Source organism: Mytilus galloprovincialis, chromosome 10, assembly GCF_965363235.1.
Source record: "Mytilus galloprovincialis chromosome 10, xbMytGall1.hap1.1, whole genome shotgun sequence".
NCBI lineage: Eukaryota > Metazoa > Mollusca > Bivalvia > Mytilida > Mytilidae > Mytilus > Mytilus galloprovincialis.
In genome coordinates, this window is record NC_134847.1 from 71442170 (window position 1) to 71460323 (window position 18154).

An 18154-nucleotide genomic window follows, 5' to 3' on the forward strand; every position below is an offset into this window, starting at 1 on the left:
ATGTGCCTCCTTAGTTTCTAGCGATAATTTTCCATCTCAAGCGAGTAGTATGATATGTAAAATTATCACAAAAAAAAAAATCAAAGGAAAAATGCAAAAATTATAGCGATAAAAGACTTTCTCACAGATATGTAAGTTAGATCACATTAGATTAACATGAACGTTGGTTTAGGAATTTGGTGTTAGTTAGGCCTTGATTACACCTGTCAACGTGTTCAATATAAGTTACATGGCGGGTGTCAGTGTTAAGCAGGATCTATTAATATTTCCGAAGCCCCTAAGATCATCAAAATTGTCTGTGATGTTCGTGGTCATCTCTGCTCTGTGAAGCGGTTTGTGAATTTATATGTAAGTTGCCTTGCTTGTTTTTATTATGATAATTACTTTTTAATTTCCCGAATTTGAAAATAAAAGAAAACAATAGTCCTACATAAAGATCAACAAGATTACTTTTATTTTATATCTTTTTTTTTTTTTTTTTTGTGGGTGCTTTTTTTGCGAACAATTGCAATTTTGTGACGTTGAAGATTTTTGATTATTATCTATTTTTATTAACCTTCTGTAGATGTAAATTTTCCCATTGATATGAAATCAATTATGAAAAAAGGACATATAGCATGTATAGTAAGCAAATTAAGAGTGAAAAAATAATTTGCGCTTTATGACTTGAATATTTTAAAATGGAACATTAAATTTATCATTAATAAGACATATCGGCTACTTTTTTCTATAAATATCTTCGTCATTTGAATGATAAAATTATAGTATACGTGAGAAAAATATATTTAAGTGTTAAAATGTCGTGCTACTCGATCATTGCCTCAAGCATCCTGACTGAAATTGAAAAATACAACCAGATATTGTATCTATTTTCCTAAGCATTCCGCCATCAGGAATAGATCCACACATGTTTGTCCATCATTTATCACTGGTCTAATGAAGCGCTAGATACTCAGATCGTTATGATAAAACAGTCATTATCTCGTCATAACTGTCACGATTACAATTTATTTGTCAAATATGGTGTTTCTTTGTCCACTGCATGTCAAAATAACCATACAACTTATTTTTCTTATGTATCTGATGTGCAAAATATTAGAATAAAAATACATTCTCTTCAGGTATGTAGGTATTCATATATTCCTAACTATATATATTTTATATATATTTGAAAAGTTCACATGTGCGAAATGTACCAGTTTATGTGCATCAAAATAATTTTACTTTTGTATTATGATATAACGGGATTTTTTTTAGATTGCAAATCATTTTCATAAATTGTGTAAATGTCAGCAATGCACTATTTTTGTCGTCCGCATTAATATTTATAATAGAAAGCTTATCACCAATGAATTTATTTTATGAAGAACTAATTTCGTTAAGCAATTTGATAGTTTCTAAAAATAGGCGTAAACGGGTTTATTTGTTTATTTGAAAATGATGACTTCAAATTAAAATCTTTATACATCTTAAATATGTATAGACGGACATGTATTATTGTTAAATTGGACACCAACGAATTCTTTTGTAAATACATGAGTAAGATTTCATTTTAGTGCGTATTTAGCATTCGCAAAACGGTTACACTTGTGTGCCTCCCAAAAACACGGTTATAAGTCTGATTATACGGTAATAGGAAATTAGCTTTCAAATTCATGTTCACCGAATTCTTCATATTTGATTTATAACCAATGTTACCATGTAAAACATTAATCCAAATTATAAAAAGTCTAAAATAAACAATGAAAAGGGTAAGGGCTCGAGAATATTAAATTTTGTTTCGTGTGTATTTTAGTCTAGACGTCATCTAATTACCCAGCGCGTTGACCTCCGAAGACCGCCGATGGTCATATAAGCGATTTAAACATAAAAATAGATATAAATAGATAGGGAACTCGTGCAATTATATTTTTATAGGTGTCTATAAGTTCATATTATAGATTAAAAATATATGATTAGTATCGTTTTTACCTGTATAAGAATGATATGTTGTGGATGGAATTAGTCAATCAAATGATTTACCTTAGTTTCACTTTCAATGTTGACATTCTTTTCCTTAAAAAAAAAATCAACAAACACAGTTCATGCGTTATTTCATATGACTTGAAATGTAAAAATGTGTCAAAAACAATTGTAAAACGAAGAAATACTACATAGGAAGTACAAAATGTACATTGAGTTGTGTTTTTCTCAACTTTATTTCATTGATTTATTCAAACTTTTCCCTTTTTTCATATCAATAATGTCGAATATACAAGTTATTATATAAGGAATAATATAAAATCTTATTATAAAATTTCAAAAGCAATTCTATATAATTGAGACTCAGTATTGAACGTCCTACTCATGACTTTAAAAACGTCATTCAGATAGCAACCCCCCCCCCCCCCCCCCCGCCCTTTCTCCCTTAGCAATAACATCAGAAAAATCCAAGTAACTATAACATAGGCGGATCCAGGACCCTCCCCCCTCTTTCGTGGAAAAATTTGGTTGATGATTTAAGGAATCACTGAAGCATGACTGGAGCGGTCCCTCCCCCTTTTAGGTCAGTCCGCCCCTCTACCCCTTATGAAAAGTTCTGGATCCGCCACTGTATAGCCATACTATCCTGAATCAAATTTTATAGCAAATAGTAAAATCTTGAAAAGAATCAGTGACAATTGTCTTATATGCAATCATAACACAACTCCTTATTTTTGATATTATTCTGATAAAATATTAAAAAAAAGTCTTTGCGTAATGATATGATCAAAGCGTGATAGCAGTTCAAATTACATTTAGGTAGTGCATGTAGAATAAGGTTTTATCTGCAAAACAAAACAAAAACACTTTATCATTTAAATAATTTTAAAAGATACAAAGTGGATGCTTATAACCCTTGTTTATTATATCGTTGACATGCAAAATATATGTCATGCAATTAAAGTCGAACGATAAAACGCAATTTTAAATTCAATCCAACATTCAATTGTAAATAAATGCAAGATTTTTAGCTGAATGAGTTCTTGTTTTGCTGAATATTGCTGTTTATAGAAAGTCCAATAGAATCTCTATGATGTTTGTAAACATCCAAACACTTTATGTGCACTGAACAAAGTTATCCTGCACTGTATAGAATATAGGTTCTTGTTTACAAAATAGTCTGGTTAAGAAACTGTTAGAAACTCTGTTTTAAGTGTTTAATTGGATTCAAACGTATTTATTTACCAAGAAATAGTAAAGTATTTGCTAATAAGAATTGGTTTCGATAGTCCATTCTTAACTCGTAAACAATTCTAATTGGTACATATCCCGTGTTTCTTGCGTGATATTCAATTTATTTCGATCAAGTTTGTTTTTGTCACTTTATTCAAGAAACTGTATATAAGTAAACAGTACTCGAAAGTGAAGTGTTGACGTATTACCCTTTATATTACTTTGTAGATAATTCTACATGATTGATTTGCATATCTGTCTTTTTAAACTAATTCTCATTGTAAAATCATTTTGTTCAATGTCACCATATAAGTAACTCTAACGATAGTACACGTTAAGGATTTGTAAGTTTTCACGACCCATTTGTGTCAGCTGATACGAGCCGCTTAAGTGATTTAAGATTGATCAAGATATTGAACATTCATTTAACTGTTCTGTATAACAGTAAAAGTTGTCATTTTGTAACTACACAATATAATTAAATAACGGTGAGTATATATCTTGGTTTATATAAGATCTGCTATGATAAGTTGTAGAAATAATTAGTACTAACAGAAGATAATTGCAAAATGCTTGGCATAAAATGAACATTGCTTCTGAAGAAGACGGCGTAAGCTGTCATAAAATTTTCACGTCGAAGTGAATATTCAATAATAGAGAATGAATAAGTGTTGTATCCATCACTTCATATTTTAACGAGCTTTAGTAAAAATTAGAAGAGAAAGTACATAATTACAACTGTCTAGCTAAATATTTAATAAAAGTTCTTTCTAATTACAGCTGAATATTAAAGATAATTACCACTCAATACAGGTGATCCGGTTAAACAGTCGATAAAAGAACGTGGAGTTTTATTTTAAATTCAGCAAGCGTCGAAGGATGATGTTTGTATCGTTTAATCGTTGATGTGGACAGTGAATTTTTGAAATGCTACAATAATGGAAGTTTTAAAAAACATCAGCACATACAAGAATGAAACTGCGAGTATGGGCAATGAGGATTTAATATTATCCCATCTAGGACCACGTCGCCATGATTTACCAGTTGTTGTAATTTTGTTAATTATCTATTGTTTGATATTTATTTCTGGAACTGTCGGAAATATTTGCACGTGCGTTGTGATCGTGAAAAATAATTACATGCAGACAACAACAAATTACTACCTCTTTAGCCTGGCTATTTCTGATATGCTGACTTTGTTATTTGGTAAGTAATGTTATCCCTTCTTTTTCAACATTAAAATTTACAGATATATAAGAAGACACATTACGTAACTTATTTATATAGTTAAGCAGGTAAATATGATAGAACACGCAAAACATAAACCCTGCAAACACAAGAAATCATTAACAATTTATTTTTTTATAATCAATTGATTTAGAAAAACAAATTGCAAAAACAATGAAACAAACGAATTGTATAAATAAATTGTAACTGCTGTTATGTATAATGCATAAGATAGTTCAATAGATTTTGTTTGTCATAGTATTCTTTATTAATCTGGTAGTTTATAAACATTTTGTTTGTCGAAAGGTGTTTTTTTTTTACATTTTCTTATACTATTTAGAAGATGTTTCTTTTACTCCTTTTTTTTTTATGAAACACGTTTTGCTGAAATTGAAAACTGAAATTAAATTCAATATTGATTAACACAAATCGAAGGTTTTCAATTTTTTTTAAGATGACTCGTATATTCTGGTATTCGAAACAACACTAAAACATTGCGTGTAATTCCAATGTTACTAGATAATTCTTTTCAACATTCTGTTTTATTTTTTTTTTTTTTTTTTTTTTTCATTTAAACGCTTAGACTACCAGTTATGCTATAAAAAAATCAACATAGTTGACATCTTTTGTCCGTTTGAGTTCTAGAAATCTTAAAAAAAATTTTAATGGCTTATTTTGTAGTGTATATATGTATTGATGCTCTCTCGAATCTTTCACAATTAATTTCTGAATACTTCTGTTGTTCAGTAATAAAAACGATGTCCATAAGGTGTTACAGTATATCGCTAAATCTGATAATCTATAGAATATAGAATAATAAAGCAAATGAAAGGTGATGAAGTGAATGAACTGAATGTGAAAGCCAGTGGTCAGTTACTGGACATTCTTCTCACATTATTTATATATCAAAATAGTTCATCTTAGGTAAACTTTTGTCTGTTGTACTCGAGTGAATGGTACTGTTAGTGATAATTGAATGACCATATACTGAACCTGCCTATGAATAGATTTAAAGGAGCACTAGCTACGAGATATATAAAAAATCTTAAGTTTGATTTTTTTTCTGTTCAATCAATAATGAAAGTGAAATAGTGAAATAACAATTCGCTTTTTGTAGTCAAAAAGGTTCAATTTTGTCAAATTACGCTAAGAAACTTTGATAATTAATTATTCACTTGCAAGTGAATGAGTCGACCTCTTTAAATCCGTATTCATGTGAACTTCAATCTAACCCGTAGCTAGAAATTGACAACGCATGCATTATACGTGGACTGGTTATTTAAAGAAAAAGAATGTCAACGATGAAAGTGAAACTACGGTAAATCATTTGATTACTAATTCGATGCACATAAAATAATTCTTATACGGTTAAAAACAATGAGAAACATCTATTTTTAATCTACAAAATAAAATCAAACAGACCTATAAAAATCCAATTGCACGTGTTGATTTAATCTATTCATATCTTTATTTATGTTAACATCGCTTATATGGTCATCTGAGGTCAAATCGATAGTTAATTAGATGGCGTCTGGACTACAATACACACGAAACGAACCTACATATTATCTACCCCATGCTCTGTAACCTGTTTATTTTAGACTTTTGATAGTTTGGATAAATGTTTTACATTGTTATAAATCAAATATGGGAATTTGAGTCAAATCGGTGACCATGAATTTGACAGCTAGTGCCCCTTTAATGGTGAAATACATATTAACTAACGAGACCTTTTGTCAATCTTTTTAATAGTTGACAGATATCCTGCTCAAACTATCACTCCGTGTAAGCATTTAAAAAAAACTGTAATACAAATTCAGTCTGGACCAGTGTACCACATATTAAATTTTGATATTTTATTATTTCTTTTTGAAGATCAAAATTCAAAGGTTTACATACAAATAGTTAGCATACATCTTAAATTATGACACAAAAGATTAATCGGAGTAGAATTGAGTGTTCAGCAGTTTGTACTCTCTTACTAGCAAACCATTTCAAGGACACGTATTCTAAACGTCAAGGAGGCAGGCAGCATTTTACCCCAATTTTAACGTGTAACTATGATTTATTCTTGGTTAAAAATTCAATGGCGGACTAAACATGATAAATATCTTCATTTATAAAAATAATAAAGCATTATAAAGATAACTTACAAATGCAACCAAGGAGCAGACATAAGTTAATGGAGATTTCCTTTATTATTCGAAAGTTTCTGCGTTTGTTCAATGGAATAAAGGCGTTTTGTAAAATTAACTGTAACAAACCGCACATTGAGTGTAATTAACCAGAAAAAGCTACTTTATTACATAACCAGAACTACCTGTTTGTACTTAACCTAAGTGATGGAAGTTGTGCTCTATATATTAGATAAAATATTACCTTAATTCCGGAATGCCATTTCCTGCTGGTTTTAGAATTGAAGGTCACATTGATCTTACACAGCTAAATTACAGCTTCTGTAGGTAAGATAGAACGTTTATAAAAATAATAAAATGTGGTATGATTTCCATTGAGACATATGTCTGCCAAAGACCAAATGAGGTAAAAGTTAACAACACTATATGTAGCAGTACTAAACGGCCTTCAACAACGAGCAAAACCGATGTATCTATTCATCTTTATACAAGAATACGTGTTGAAGTAACATGTTTGATCCAGTGCTTAACGAATCTCCTCTAAAAACAAATATCCAAAATGGTTCAACAGAACCAAGTGTTAACATATTGACAGAAAGTGGAAATGGAGGGCATAGTGTGAAAAAAAAAATTGTTTGTCTTCCAAAAGGTACCCATCAAACCCCTCAAAAGGTATCTAACAGACCCCTCAAAAACTTGATGCTAGGGTTTTTACAATCAAAGATATTGGTGCTCTCTAAAAACGAAGCATATAGGATTAAAAGTCCTTATTCCAACCGGACGTAACTGTTTGTTTATACATTTGACAAAACAAACGGGCACTCACTCAGCAAATAATTAGCTGCCATACACTCTATCACGTTTGTATGTCCTCCAATTATTATGAATACAGAAAACTTTTCTAATATCTTATTTACATGGAAGCCAAAACAAGGGGGATATAAGAATCCAACTTTAAACACAAGACTTGAAACAATCCCCGGAGATTCACTGGCCAAGTGTTTTGATAACTTGATCTACATTGATCACTAATATGTTTTCTCGTGTCAAGGTTTATTTGATTTCTATCTTAATTTTCAGTGTTCCGTCTCGACTAGTAAAATTCTTATGCTTATTATATAGCCATAATTGTTGAAATTGGCATGAAACACTACCGAACAAACAAACAAATACTACGCATGTGTACCTAAAATTAGTTAATTAATTAAACAATTAAGTCAAGGTGTCTGCAGCCACAACCTTGTATTTAGTTTTTAGTTCTATTACAAATATTTTTTTTTTTTTTTTTTTTTTAGTTTATTGAAATGATGCACTAGTATACCCCAATAGAGTTGATGGCATACAAAACAATTGTAATATATATCCAATTTATTTTATTTTTTTACTTGTTTGTTGACTTTTAGTAGTAGAATGTATATATTTTCTATCAACTCAAATATATGCAATCAGTTCCCAAATTATTTCCTTCGGGTTATGAAGCAATACGAACGGTTTTGTTTATTTCAAAAATGTCTTTTATTGCCGACTATACGGTATTGGTTTTGTCCATTGTTGAAGGCCGTACAGTTGCCTATGATTGCTTGCATCCACTTTATGTGAACTCTGTTGGATAGTTGTCTCATCGGCAATCATACAACATCTCCTTATTTTTATATTGTTGAAAGTCATTATCTTCTAAATCAGACAGTTTACAGGGTAATACCCTATGTTTGGTTCTAATGGGAAATATGTTCGGAAGTTCTTTCTGTTAATTAGTTTCAAATCAATTTTTGATGTAAATGAGGCTTTGCCATCAATAACGAATAATTGGATGACCATTACATAGAATGGTAAATATTGGATTCAGATCTGATAATTAAAAAATCCGTTAAATTGTCACTGATGTCGGTTTATTTCAATGTCAACATCGTTCTTATTAATCTTACTTGAATAATACTTGATTCTTAATGCCACAAGAAAAACATGTTTATAGGTAGCACCAGATAGCTTACATTTCTATATAACCTCGTCATTGCAATGAAAAAGAAAAACAAGTCTTGTGCATAAAGGTGAGAAAATAATTTATTATTTACATTAACATTTTTGCTTTCTCTTTGATAAACATACTGAGCTTGATCAGAGTCAGTATAATTAGTCAGTATGTACACCCAATCATAGAAGTATGTGGATGCAAGTTGATTTCATCAAAACAAACAAACTATTTCTTTTCTGGAAATGGTTAACCATCGTTTTCCGTCGTTATAAAAGATGAACATGTAGTTGTGACTTTGAACGGTCACGTAAAAGTAGATTTGTATCGACGAAAAAAAAATGGGGCAAATGGAAAAGAACACGTGGAAAAATATCACATGTCTTTTTAAATTTAAACTTTAGAAATTCAAAAATTAGCACCGTTGACTGCCACTTGCTTAGCTTCCGTAGCAAACTCCTTATATACAAATGTTCAGTCAGCCGGTCTGAGTTTGGAAATTTTCAATGGAAAATTGTATGAATATTTTGTGGTAGCTTATTTTAATATTTCCGTAAGATAAAAATAAAAATGGTTTCCAGTTTAACAAATGGGAGCTAACTTACCTTAAAGTAACAAATACTGATGCCTAATTGTTAATAAATATTTATGCAAATTATTCAATCATTGTATTGTAATTTAGCAACTCCTTCATAAGTTAAAATGCACAGGAACCAAATTTCGAATTGTGAACTGTGTCAGGAACTGGAAATTAATTACGATATTCCTTCGAACATTTATTTGTAAAGATAACATTTATTGTTATGTCGATATTGTAAGTAGGTTTTTATTTCGCATTAATTCCTGTGTTTTCCTATCCTGTTTGAGATTGACAGTTTATATCTTTTACACATATATAAGGTTTTTACCAAGTATCATTTGATCATAAGAAAATAAGACAATGTCTTTAAAGCTGTAGTTGGAACATGACTATGACGTCATACACATTGATATCTAGCATGCTAAGTTTGAGTTAAGGATGTACACCTCTGAGGAGCCAAAAATTTCTAGAATTAAACTTTTTTTCTTAACCTGTTTTTTGGGTTTATAAGACTGTAACAAAATAATTAATGAAGAAAAAATCATATAGTGGTGCACTTCTTTTTTTGCTACAGCCCTTTGAAAATGCCCAATTTTGATGATTTTCCCATTTTTCATCGATTTTGACCTATTTTTGGGCTATTATCGTGAAAAAAATCACAGTTCCACAATTAAACTTTTTTTCATACTTTCTATAAAGATGAAATGGACCAATCTGGAATAAATTTTACTTACAAAAACTATAGGTAGGTGTTAATATAAGAAAGTTTTATCATATTTTGAGGCTTTTTTGTGTAAAATTTACTATGCTGCCAATTTTGTATTTTTGTGATTTTTCTAAATTTTAAGAACAAAATGCATATTATTTAAGTTTTTTTGTTATAAATGATTGAAAAAATACATTTCTTAGAAATTTGAAAAGACAAATATGATATGGGATGTACATGGTTCTTGTAAAATCATGTTTTGTACCCCTCGCCCATTTTCTCAAAATTTTGGCTAAAAATACTGACTTGATTGGTGGTAAAATTTGAAAACAGGATTACTCAAAAACCATTCATTGTAAATACACAATTTTTTCACAGAGTTATGTTTGATTATAACATTTTAAAAATTCATTAATACTTTCCACTTGTATCACATGTGTTGGAAATAATTCAAGAACGAGATTTCAACGAGACTGAATGAGACTGAAAAGTCAGAAAAATACATCCTTAAGTGTTTCTCGTTTTTTTTTACAGTCGAACCTCGTTGTGTCGAAGTCGAAGGGACCAGACGAAAGTATTCGACTCATCCTAGGTTCGACTCATCCGAGGTCGAGTGTGACGTCACATATTTGAAATGTACGAAATACCAATATTTGATTTCTGTTTAATTCGACCGTTGGTTTTCCCGTTTGAATGGTTTTACACTAGTAATTTTGGGACCCTTTATAGCTTGTTATTCGGTGTGAGCCAAGGCTCCGTGTTGAAGGCCGTACATTGACCTATAATGGTTTAACTTTTTTTTAAATTGTTATTTGGATGGAGAGTTGTCTCATTGACACCACATCTTCCTTTATCTATAAAACCAACGTATAATTAAAAGTTAAACCTCACCAGAATATAATATAAAAAAATAAACGCACTGTAACAAAATTGTTTAGATCATAACCATAACTCTAAACAAATCTTTTCTGCACTTGTTTTTTACACGTTTTGGTCTAAATATGTCTCAATTATAAACATCTTAGTTTTACCATATGTTTACGGTTCCGTTAATAATCGTGTTTTGCCTAAAATACGTGTTTTATTCCTTTACACTTTAATTCTAAAACTCATTTTAAGTGTTTATATTCCAGACATGTGTACATTTAATGTGTGTACTTAGCAAATGTGTCATTAAACACAATCCTAAACGCGTTAAGAACTTAGTATAAAAAGGAGTTGTGTATGATTGACAATAAGACAACTCTCCACAAAACAAATGACAAAGAAATTAACATCTATAGGTCACTATAAGGCCTTCAACAATGGGAAAAGCCCTTACCGCATAGTCAACTATAAAAGGCCCCGTAAATGCCAAGTGTAAAACAATTCAAAGTGTTTATTTTATGACCGCAATGTTTACAGCGTACAGGTATACATGCAGAAATAAGCCACATTACATTTTAGGAATGTTTCAGAACGCACGAACCTAGTATATAAGTACGTGACAATATTTGGTTCAATATTGCTATTTATTTTATTGACAACATAAGGCGGACAACATATATTGACGAAGATATATATAGTTTCTTTTAAAGTGAAGTAAATGGAACTTGTTAGTTCCGAGGAATATATCGAAATGTCAATTGGTGAATTCATAGATTGATAGATAAATTAATTTATGTATCATGATAGAAATTGATTCAGCGAAAGGTCATACGTTCATAAAATAGAATATATTCATTGTAAGACACGGCATTAAAACAGATTCCGTCAATCTGCATAAAATTGGTGTGTCTAAAGTAAGACTATGTCTCAGATGTTTTCAATGTCAGATTGGATGATCATTATTGTGTAATACAGGCTCGTTTGTTGGTATTCATTTGGGAATTAAACTATGCATCGACTTAAAGCCAATATTTGGCTTGATTTCGTAATGTATGGCTTATTCATTTAAAAGATGATTAAAGACTAAATGCATGTTGTTAACAGATGAAAGGCTTCGATTATCGATACATCTATCTTTAAAGCGATTCATATTATTACATTCCGATGCCTTATCAACTTTGGTGCGTCGTTCTTCGGATTTTTTTTTTTTTTTTCATTGTAGATTTGCGTCTTATTATTACAATAATAAGGTGCATACCAACGGACAAGAGCGTGAAATTAATCTTGTTAAAGCTTTTGTACGAACTGATTTTTCGAAAGATACAAGTAACAGAATATTCTACAGTCATCTATTTCACAATTAACAGCTGCTTATTGAATTAGCTGTATATCTGGCATCAATTTTACATAACTAAATATTAAGAAACTTAATTTACTTAATGCAGAGCTTTTCCATAAGGAGTACGTCAAGTAAAATGTAAAACACCATCAAATTGCAAAACTATTGACCCCCAAAAAAAGAGATTTTTAAAAGAACTTGACTTGGAAGCGTTGCAAGCTTAGCCTGAAAATATTACGCCGAAAGTAATTTTGGATTGATTATCTTCTATCCTGGTACCCCTTTCCTTTGATTGTATTGTTTTTAGTCTCAGGGCACGGCTTCTCCGAAGGTTCATTCGTTTGGAAATTTTGGAATAATTCTTATAGGATTTGTATATTAGGGAATACGTTGATGGCATTGGTCGAGAGGACTTCCGGTAGTTGACGTTTTTTTTTCGATAGACGACGTTGACCGAACTTCTTTTCGTAACCGATGTAAACAAGATGTCGACGATAATAACAACGACGTTGTTTTTTTTATAATTTACACTGCAAGTTAATCGTTAAATAAAATAATACACAAAAACATTCGTTTGAATGATAATAAAAAGTTCTTGCAGTTTAATTTTTATCAGATAGCAAATTTAATTGAGTACATATTTTTGCGTTAAGCAACAAATATATTCATGCGTCAGGCATATTCAATGACATAGATATACAACTTACGTGTAATAGAGGTATTAACGAGTGTGAAAAAATATATTCCCTATCTCCAATTTAAAAGAATTATAAGGATTAAACGCCTTTTTAAAGGAATTTATTGGTGTATAAACTGAACCAAGTCACTCACAAACATATCATTTTATTTGTTTGTGAGTGAATTGGTGAAGTTATACACCAATAAATTCCTTTAAAAAGGCGTTTAATCCTATATGAAAACATGAGGCGATGTCAGATCAGAATTTAGACATTCAATTCAATGCCTCATGTGATGAGAGTGCAGCCCTATCTACACGTTTAAAAACCGTGTTACTATATGAAGGGTCCGTTCCTAACCTTTTGTAATGCGAAATTGCTGTCTGCATTCAATAGGCTCTAATTGTACAATGACGTCTACATTTTCTGCCCTTCATCTCGGACAAACTTAGCACAATTTGTATACCTATTATATTAACTTTTGATTTGATCTCATCTTATATATACATGATGTATTCGTAACTGGACGTTAATGATTACAACTACGGATACAAGTATACTTGTTACTTAGACAAGTAGAAGACAAGTAGAGAAAATGCTATCTTAGACAGGGCAAAACATACCAACTAAACATAACAATTGAATAAGGTATCAGTGTATAACATTCGAATGTTCATTCTGGATTTAGCTTATTGACTTCCCTGAATACTCTGAATGATTTTCGTCATCAAAACACACATTGTGTAATATATTGAGTAGTAAAATGTACTGTGTACCAAAAAAAAACCTCCCCGAAAGTATTTGCTTTCCTTTGAATTAGGATAAGCATAAAAAAAACAAGACAACGGACGAAAAATAATTCTGTACTCTACACTTGGCTTTGTAATAATAACTTCAGTGAATATTTCAAATAATTGTTTTACATCTTCCAAGTTACCCTTTATATTTTCAGGATTGCCACCAGAAGCTTACGCTGTTCTGGAATCATATCCATGGAGATTTGGAGAAGCTTTTTGTTTGTTCAAAAGTTGTCTTTTTGAAATGACTGCATATGTTTCTGTGTTGACAATAACGGCGTTTTCGGTAGAAAGATATATTGCTATATGTTATCCACTGAAAGCTCATAAATTTGCTGACCTAAAGAGATCCATAAAAATAATCATAGCCATATGGATAGTATCTTTCTTCTTTGCCTTGCCGTACCCAATACATACTAGAACATTCTATGTATTGAATGACAATAACGGAGTTTCCATTCCGGAAACATTGCAGTGCAACATTCCAACGATATGGCGTGACCGGATGAGAATAGTATTTCAAATATCCACCATTTTGTTTTTCGTTTTTCCTATGTCTGTGATAACAGTGCTGTATGTTCTGATAGCTTTAGCTTTACGGAAGACCACACTTAAACGGTCTTGTTCCGAAGAGTCAAGAGGATATTCATCATCTCATTCCATAAAAGCGGTTCTTCGGATGTTAGGTAAGATAAAAGTGTTATGTTAGTATGACGTCCATTTTCAATGAACTAGTACATATTTTTCTTTAGGGGCCAGCTGAATCACGCCTCCGAGTGCGGGATTTTCTCGCTGTATTAATTAAGACCCATGTGTGGGCTTCTGTTGTTTTCTGCACTTTGGTCGGGTTATTGTCTCTTTGACACATTACTCATTTCCATTCTTAATTTTGTTAGCCACTTGAATATGCGCACTGAGGTCACACTATAAGCTGTAGCGTTTTTCTAGTTTTTCTGAAAGCAATAATGTTTAACTTTCTTTCTAAACACTAAAGATCTATGCGACAAAGGGATAGAAAAACGAGTTTAGAAAAGAACCATATAGAAAACTTCATTAGACCTAATTCGATGCACTGTTCGTCTAGCATTCAAAATCGTGCAGAGGCAATAATCGTCCAGTAACATAAGAATAATGTATTGTTTTGATATGCTAAACTGTTCTTGGGCACAAAATTCATACTAGCTTTTCCCAATGCAGAACCAAGCGTATCTTATTGTTGTTCTTTATCTTAAAGTCGCAATGAGACTTTTAACACGGAACGACTTTTAACACGAAATGCAAAATGCAAGCGAACATTACATAGATTCATTAGTGCAGTTGTGGAAAAGTCGGTGGCCATTCTCGGACAAAGACATCAAATTAAAAACCTAACCACTCTACCGCGAGATACAACACTAATCAATCTCAGAATGGAATTCAAAGATTACAAATTTGATTCTCTTGTTTTCTAGTGAATCCTTATGGCTCCTATATCAGACTCTTAAGATGTTATCAATACATTCAGAAGTCATTGTACTCGTTCGTAAATTATAACTAAAAAGATATCTGTTATTCAAAACAGGTTATATTGTTTATTGGAATGGTTTCGGTTAGTGTAATGTTAAATGGTTGAAACGAATATTGGAATTTTATATGTTTTGCATCGATAAATGTACAAAACAAAGAACTATCAAGGACAAAAACAAAATTGTTTGAAACTACTTAAGATACTATATCTTAAACATGTTATTTTTAATTCACTCAATTCAAATATTAATGATATTTTTCCTTTTAATACACAAACAACATACTTTGGGCTTTTTCCCACGAAGAATAAGTTTCAATTAAATTATGAAAATTAATAATTTTATTATAGGTATTGATATTAATGAAAAGTTCACCATTAATGTTTCATATTTAATCATTTTTACATTAATCATCTACAAGTAACTTATAAATTGTATTGCAAATTTGATTGATTTTAAAAGTCTTCCTAATTCATATAAAAAGACGGAGATGAGGACAAGGGTTCTACATCAATAAGACAGTAATCCAACAACATTAAAAAAAAGGGAATTCGTTGATAGCTATAGTTTAATTTGAAACAATGTATGCACCAATATCTAGAACAATATGTATTTTCATTTACACCATTCTAGTAAGGTTTATATGTGTCTGTACAATATGACACAAACTCTTAATTGCTCAAAGGTTTGAAATGTATTGATTTTTTTTAAAGATCTGTCGTTAACAAATTTTCTTCCAAATAACAAAACATATTTGTATTACAAAACCAACCCTTCAGACTTTGGACAAAGAGATGAACATATTGGGAGACTTAACAAGACTTTAGTGTTCGAGACGTTATCATTCTTTTTTTCATTTTGATTAGTAGATAAAATAACATACACTTACCAAATTTAAAGATGGTATAAAACAAGTCATCTGACAATCAGTAATACATAACTGAAGCATAAAAGTTCAGTTGCGTTGTAATAAGTTGTCTGTGTATATTTTTCCGATTGTACGATTATAAGTAAATTGTTATTCTTAATATTACAGATATATAGGTCCACCCGAATCATTTTGCAAGAAATTCCGATCATGTTAAAGTCCTAACTGAGACTTCGAGATAAAAAAGAAAAGCCATAAGAGTGCTGTTCTTTTGCTTATTGGTTGTTTTTAGATGCGCCTATACTATTTTTTGTCACCAATGAATACCCCATACACATTGTTTTTCTATTCTTTACATAATTTCACGTCGTATTTATTTTTCAGTTGCCGTAGTTGTTGCTTTCTTTGTATGCTGGGCTCCGTTCCATGCCCAGAGATTACTGACACTTTTCATAACAGATTGGAACAGTACAGTGATGCAGACAATGCAACGTTACCTCTTCTATATATCAGGTACATGATAATAATGGGTGTATGTTCAATAGGAGAAAGATACCAAGAGGCATGTTCAATAGGGGAAAGATACCAAGAGGCAATAAACAAATCAAACGTCGAAGAAAACAGACAACATGGTTAAATAAAAATAAAAACAAGTTATGTTTCATAAAATGTATCTCGAATCATAAAAGATTGGTTTATTTTACAAGTTGTCAACTTCCTAAAGCAAAGTTGACCTTAGATGCATACGGATTTGGCTATTCGTTTTAGGTCCATATAGATTGCTAACCGCCTCATATAATTTAAAGTACCAATATATGGTTATCTTGACCATGTGCTGTGTTGTTATGTTTCTTTTACAAGTCCAGTGTTGCTATGAATGATTTGATCTGTTGTATATAATTCGAGATACATTGTAGGTACATTATATGCCATCTATTTTCATTCATTTTCTGAAATTGACTCCGTTGTTTCTCTAGATCTTTCGATAAATAATAAGTCATAGCAAGACCCGAATGAAAGACCAACCAAGTACAAGGTGATGTACACACTATGTCTTCAAAAATTACTTAGAAATGCGTTTACATCGGATATCGTAAACCGTAAAATCTTTCATCTTATTCATATATATTCATCACTGTTCCTAACAATTAAATTCATTGTTTTATAATCTAAAAGCGGCGAGTTATTTTATTAACTATGCCCCAAAATGAACATTATGTTGAATATTTTGTTTATGATGCTATTTATTTATCTGACGTATGCTATTTTAATCTCAAGTATTTTCTTGAACCCTCTTTTCGTCCGCACTGAAATCAGTATCGTGCTTTATTTTACCAATCACACATTTTTTTGTTAAAATAATACATAGCATGATTTAGATTTTGAAAGTCGTAATTAAGGAAAGTTAAAGTTAATCCTTTTCTCTTAATTTTCATTTTATGCTTTTCTTAATTCTATATTACCTATTTCAGGTGTGCTATTCTTCGTAAGCTCAACAGTAAATCCCATTTTATACAACGTGATGTCTGTCAGATATAGACAAGCTTTCAGAGAGACGTTGTGTTGTTGCTTTATAGAACAACCAACAAGTCGAAGGAATACTATGGAGTATACTTATATTAAATCTCGGAATAGGAGCAGAAGTAATGAACTTCCGTCATATTTCAAAAACAGCGTCATTCGGAAGTCATATGAAATAGACGATAGTCAATTAGGAATACAGTTACTTCAGAACCAGTCAAATTTGCCGATTCAAAATGGCAGAGAAAATGGTAGCAATTGTCCTACATGTAAATATGGGAGTAGTAAAGAAATAAATGGAAAAAATCATGATCAGCACACTGTAAAACAATTATATTTGACAGACAGTGCTATGAAGTTCAGTCGAATTGGAACCCATGTTTAGTAAAATAAATACAGGGTCAGATATTATGTATCCCGGTGGTTTGAAGCAAATAGACTGATGAAGATGCATTCAAAGGATCTGACATTCGTTCCCAGGTTATATAATATAATATACTCACTGTGGCTCATTTGATCTAAATATAGTAAAACAAACGTAAGTTATATGCCCAAAATGTGGCGAAAGTGTTTTTATGTTAAGTGTCGTTACTTTATTTTATCGAAAATAAAAATATCTAAAAATAAGCAATGATTTGTCTAGTCTAAGACTACAATTATCCTCTGCGACCAAAGTTATACTATACTGTAGTGTAAATGTGTAAATACAAAAATGAACATTTGAAAAATAATATTATGACAACTTTTTTTCACATAACTCATATCAAG

General features: G+C 31.0%; 1 protein-coding gene across 2 annotated transcripts; it reads left to right on the top strand.

The window, feature by feature from the left end:
- Window positions 1-1046: 1046 nt before the first annotated feature.
- Window positions 1047-18028, top strand: LOC143048290 (pyrokinin-1 receptor-like). Of its 2 annotated transcripts, none has more exons than XM_076221876.1 (5): window positions 1047-1121; window positions 3976-4401; window positions 13648-14178; window positions 16250-16378; window positions 17338-18028. In XM_076221876.1, the coding sequence occupies exons 2-5, from the start codon at window positions 4134-4136 to the stop codon at window positions 17769-17771; spliced, it is 1362 nt and encodes a 453-aa protein (XP_076077991.1). In that variant the 5' UTR covers window positions 1047-1121; window positions 3976-4133; the 3' UTR covers window positions 17772-18028. The 2 variants fall into 2 exon arrangements, with proteins under 2 accessions (XP_076077991.1, XP_076077992.1); XM_076221877.1 differs by lacking the exon at window positions 1047-1121 and adding an exon at window positions 3602-3683.
- The last annotated feature ends 126 nt before the right edge of the window (window positions 18029-18154 follow it).

Excerpts from the sequence above, each read along its gene's own strand:
- LOC143048290 (XM_076221876.1), top strand. The coding sequence starts at position 4,134 with ATGGAAGTTTTAAAAAACATCAGCACATACAAGAATGAAACTGCGAGT. Across the intron at positions 4,402-13,647 it reads TATGCTGACTTTGTTATTTG|GATTGCCACCAGAAGCTTAC; the intron begins GTAAGTAATGTT and ends TTATATTTTCAG. Across the intron at positions 14,179-16,249 it reads AGCGGTTCTTCGGATGTTAG|TTGCCGTAGTTGTTGCTTTC; the intron begins GTAAGATAAAAG and ends TTTATTTTTCAG.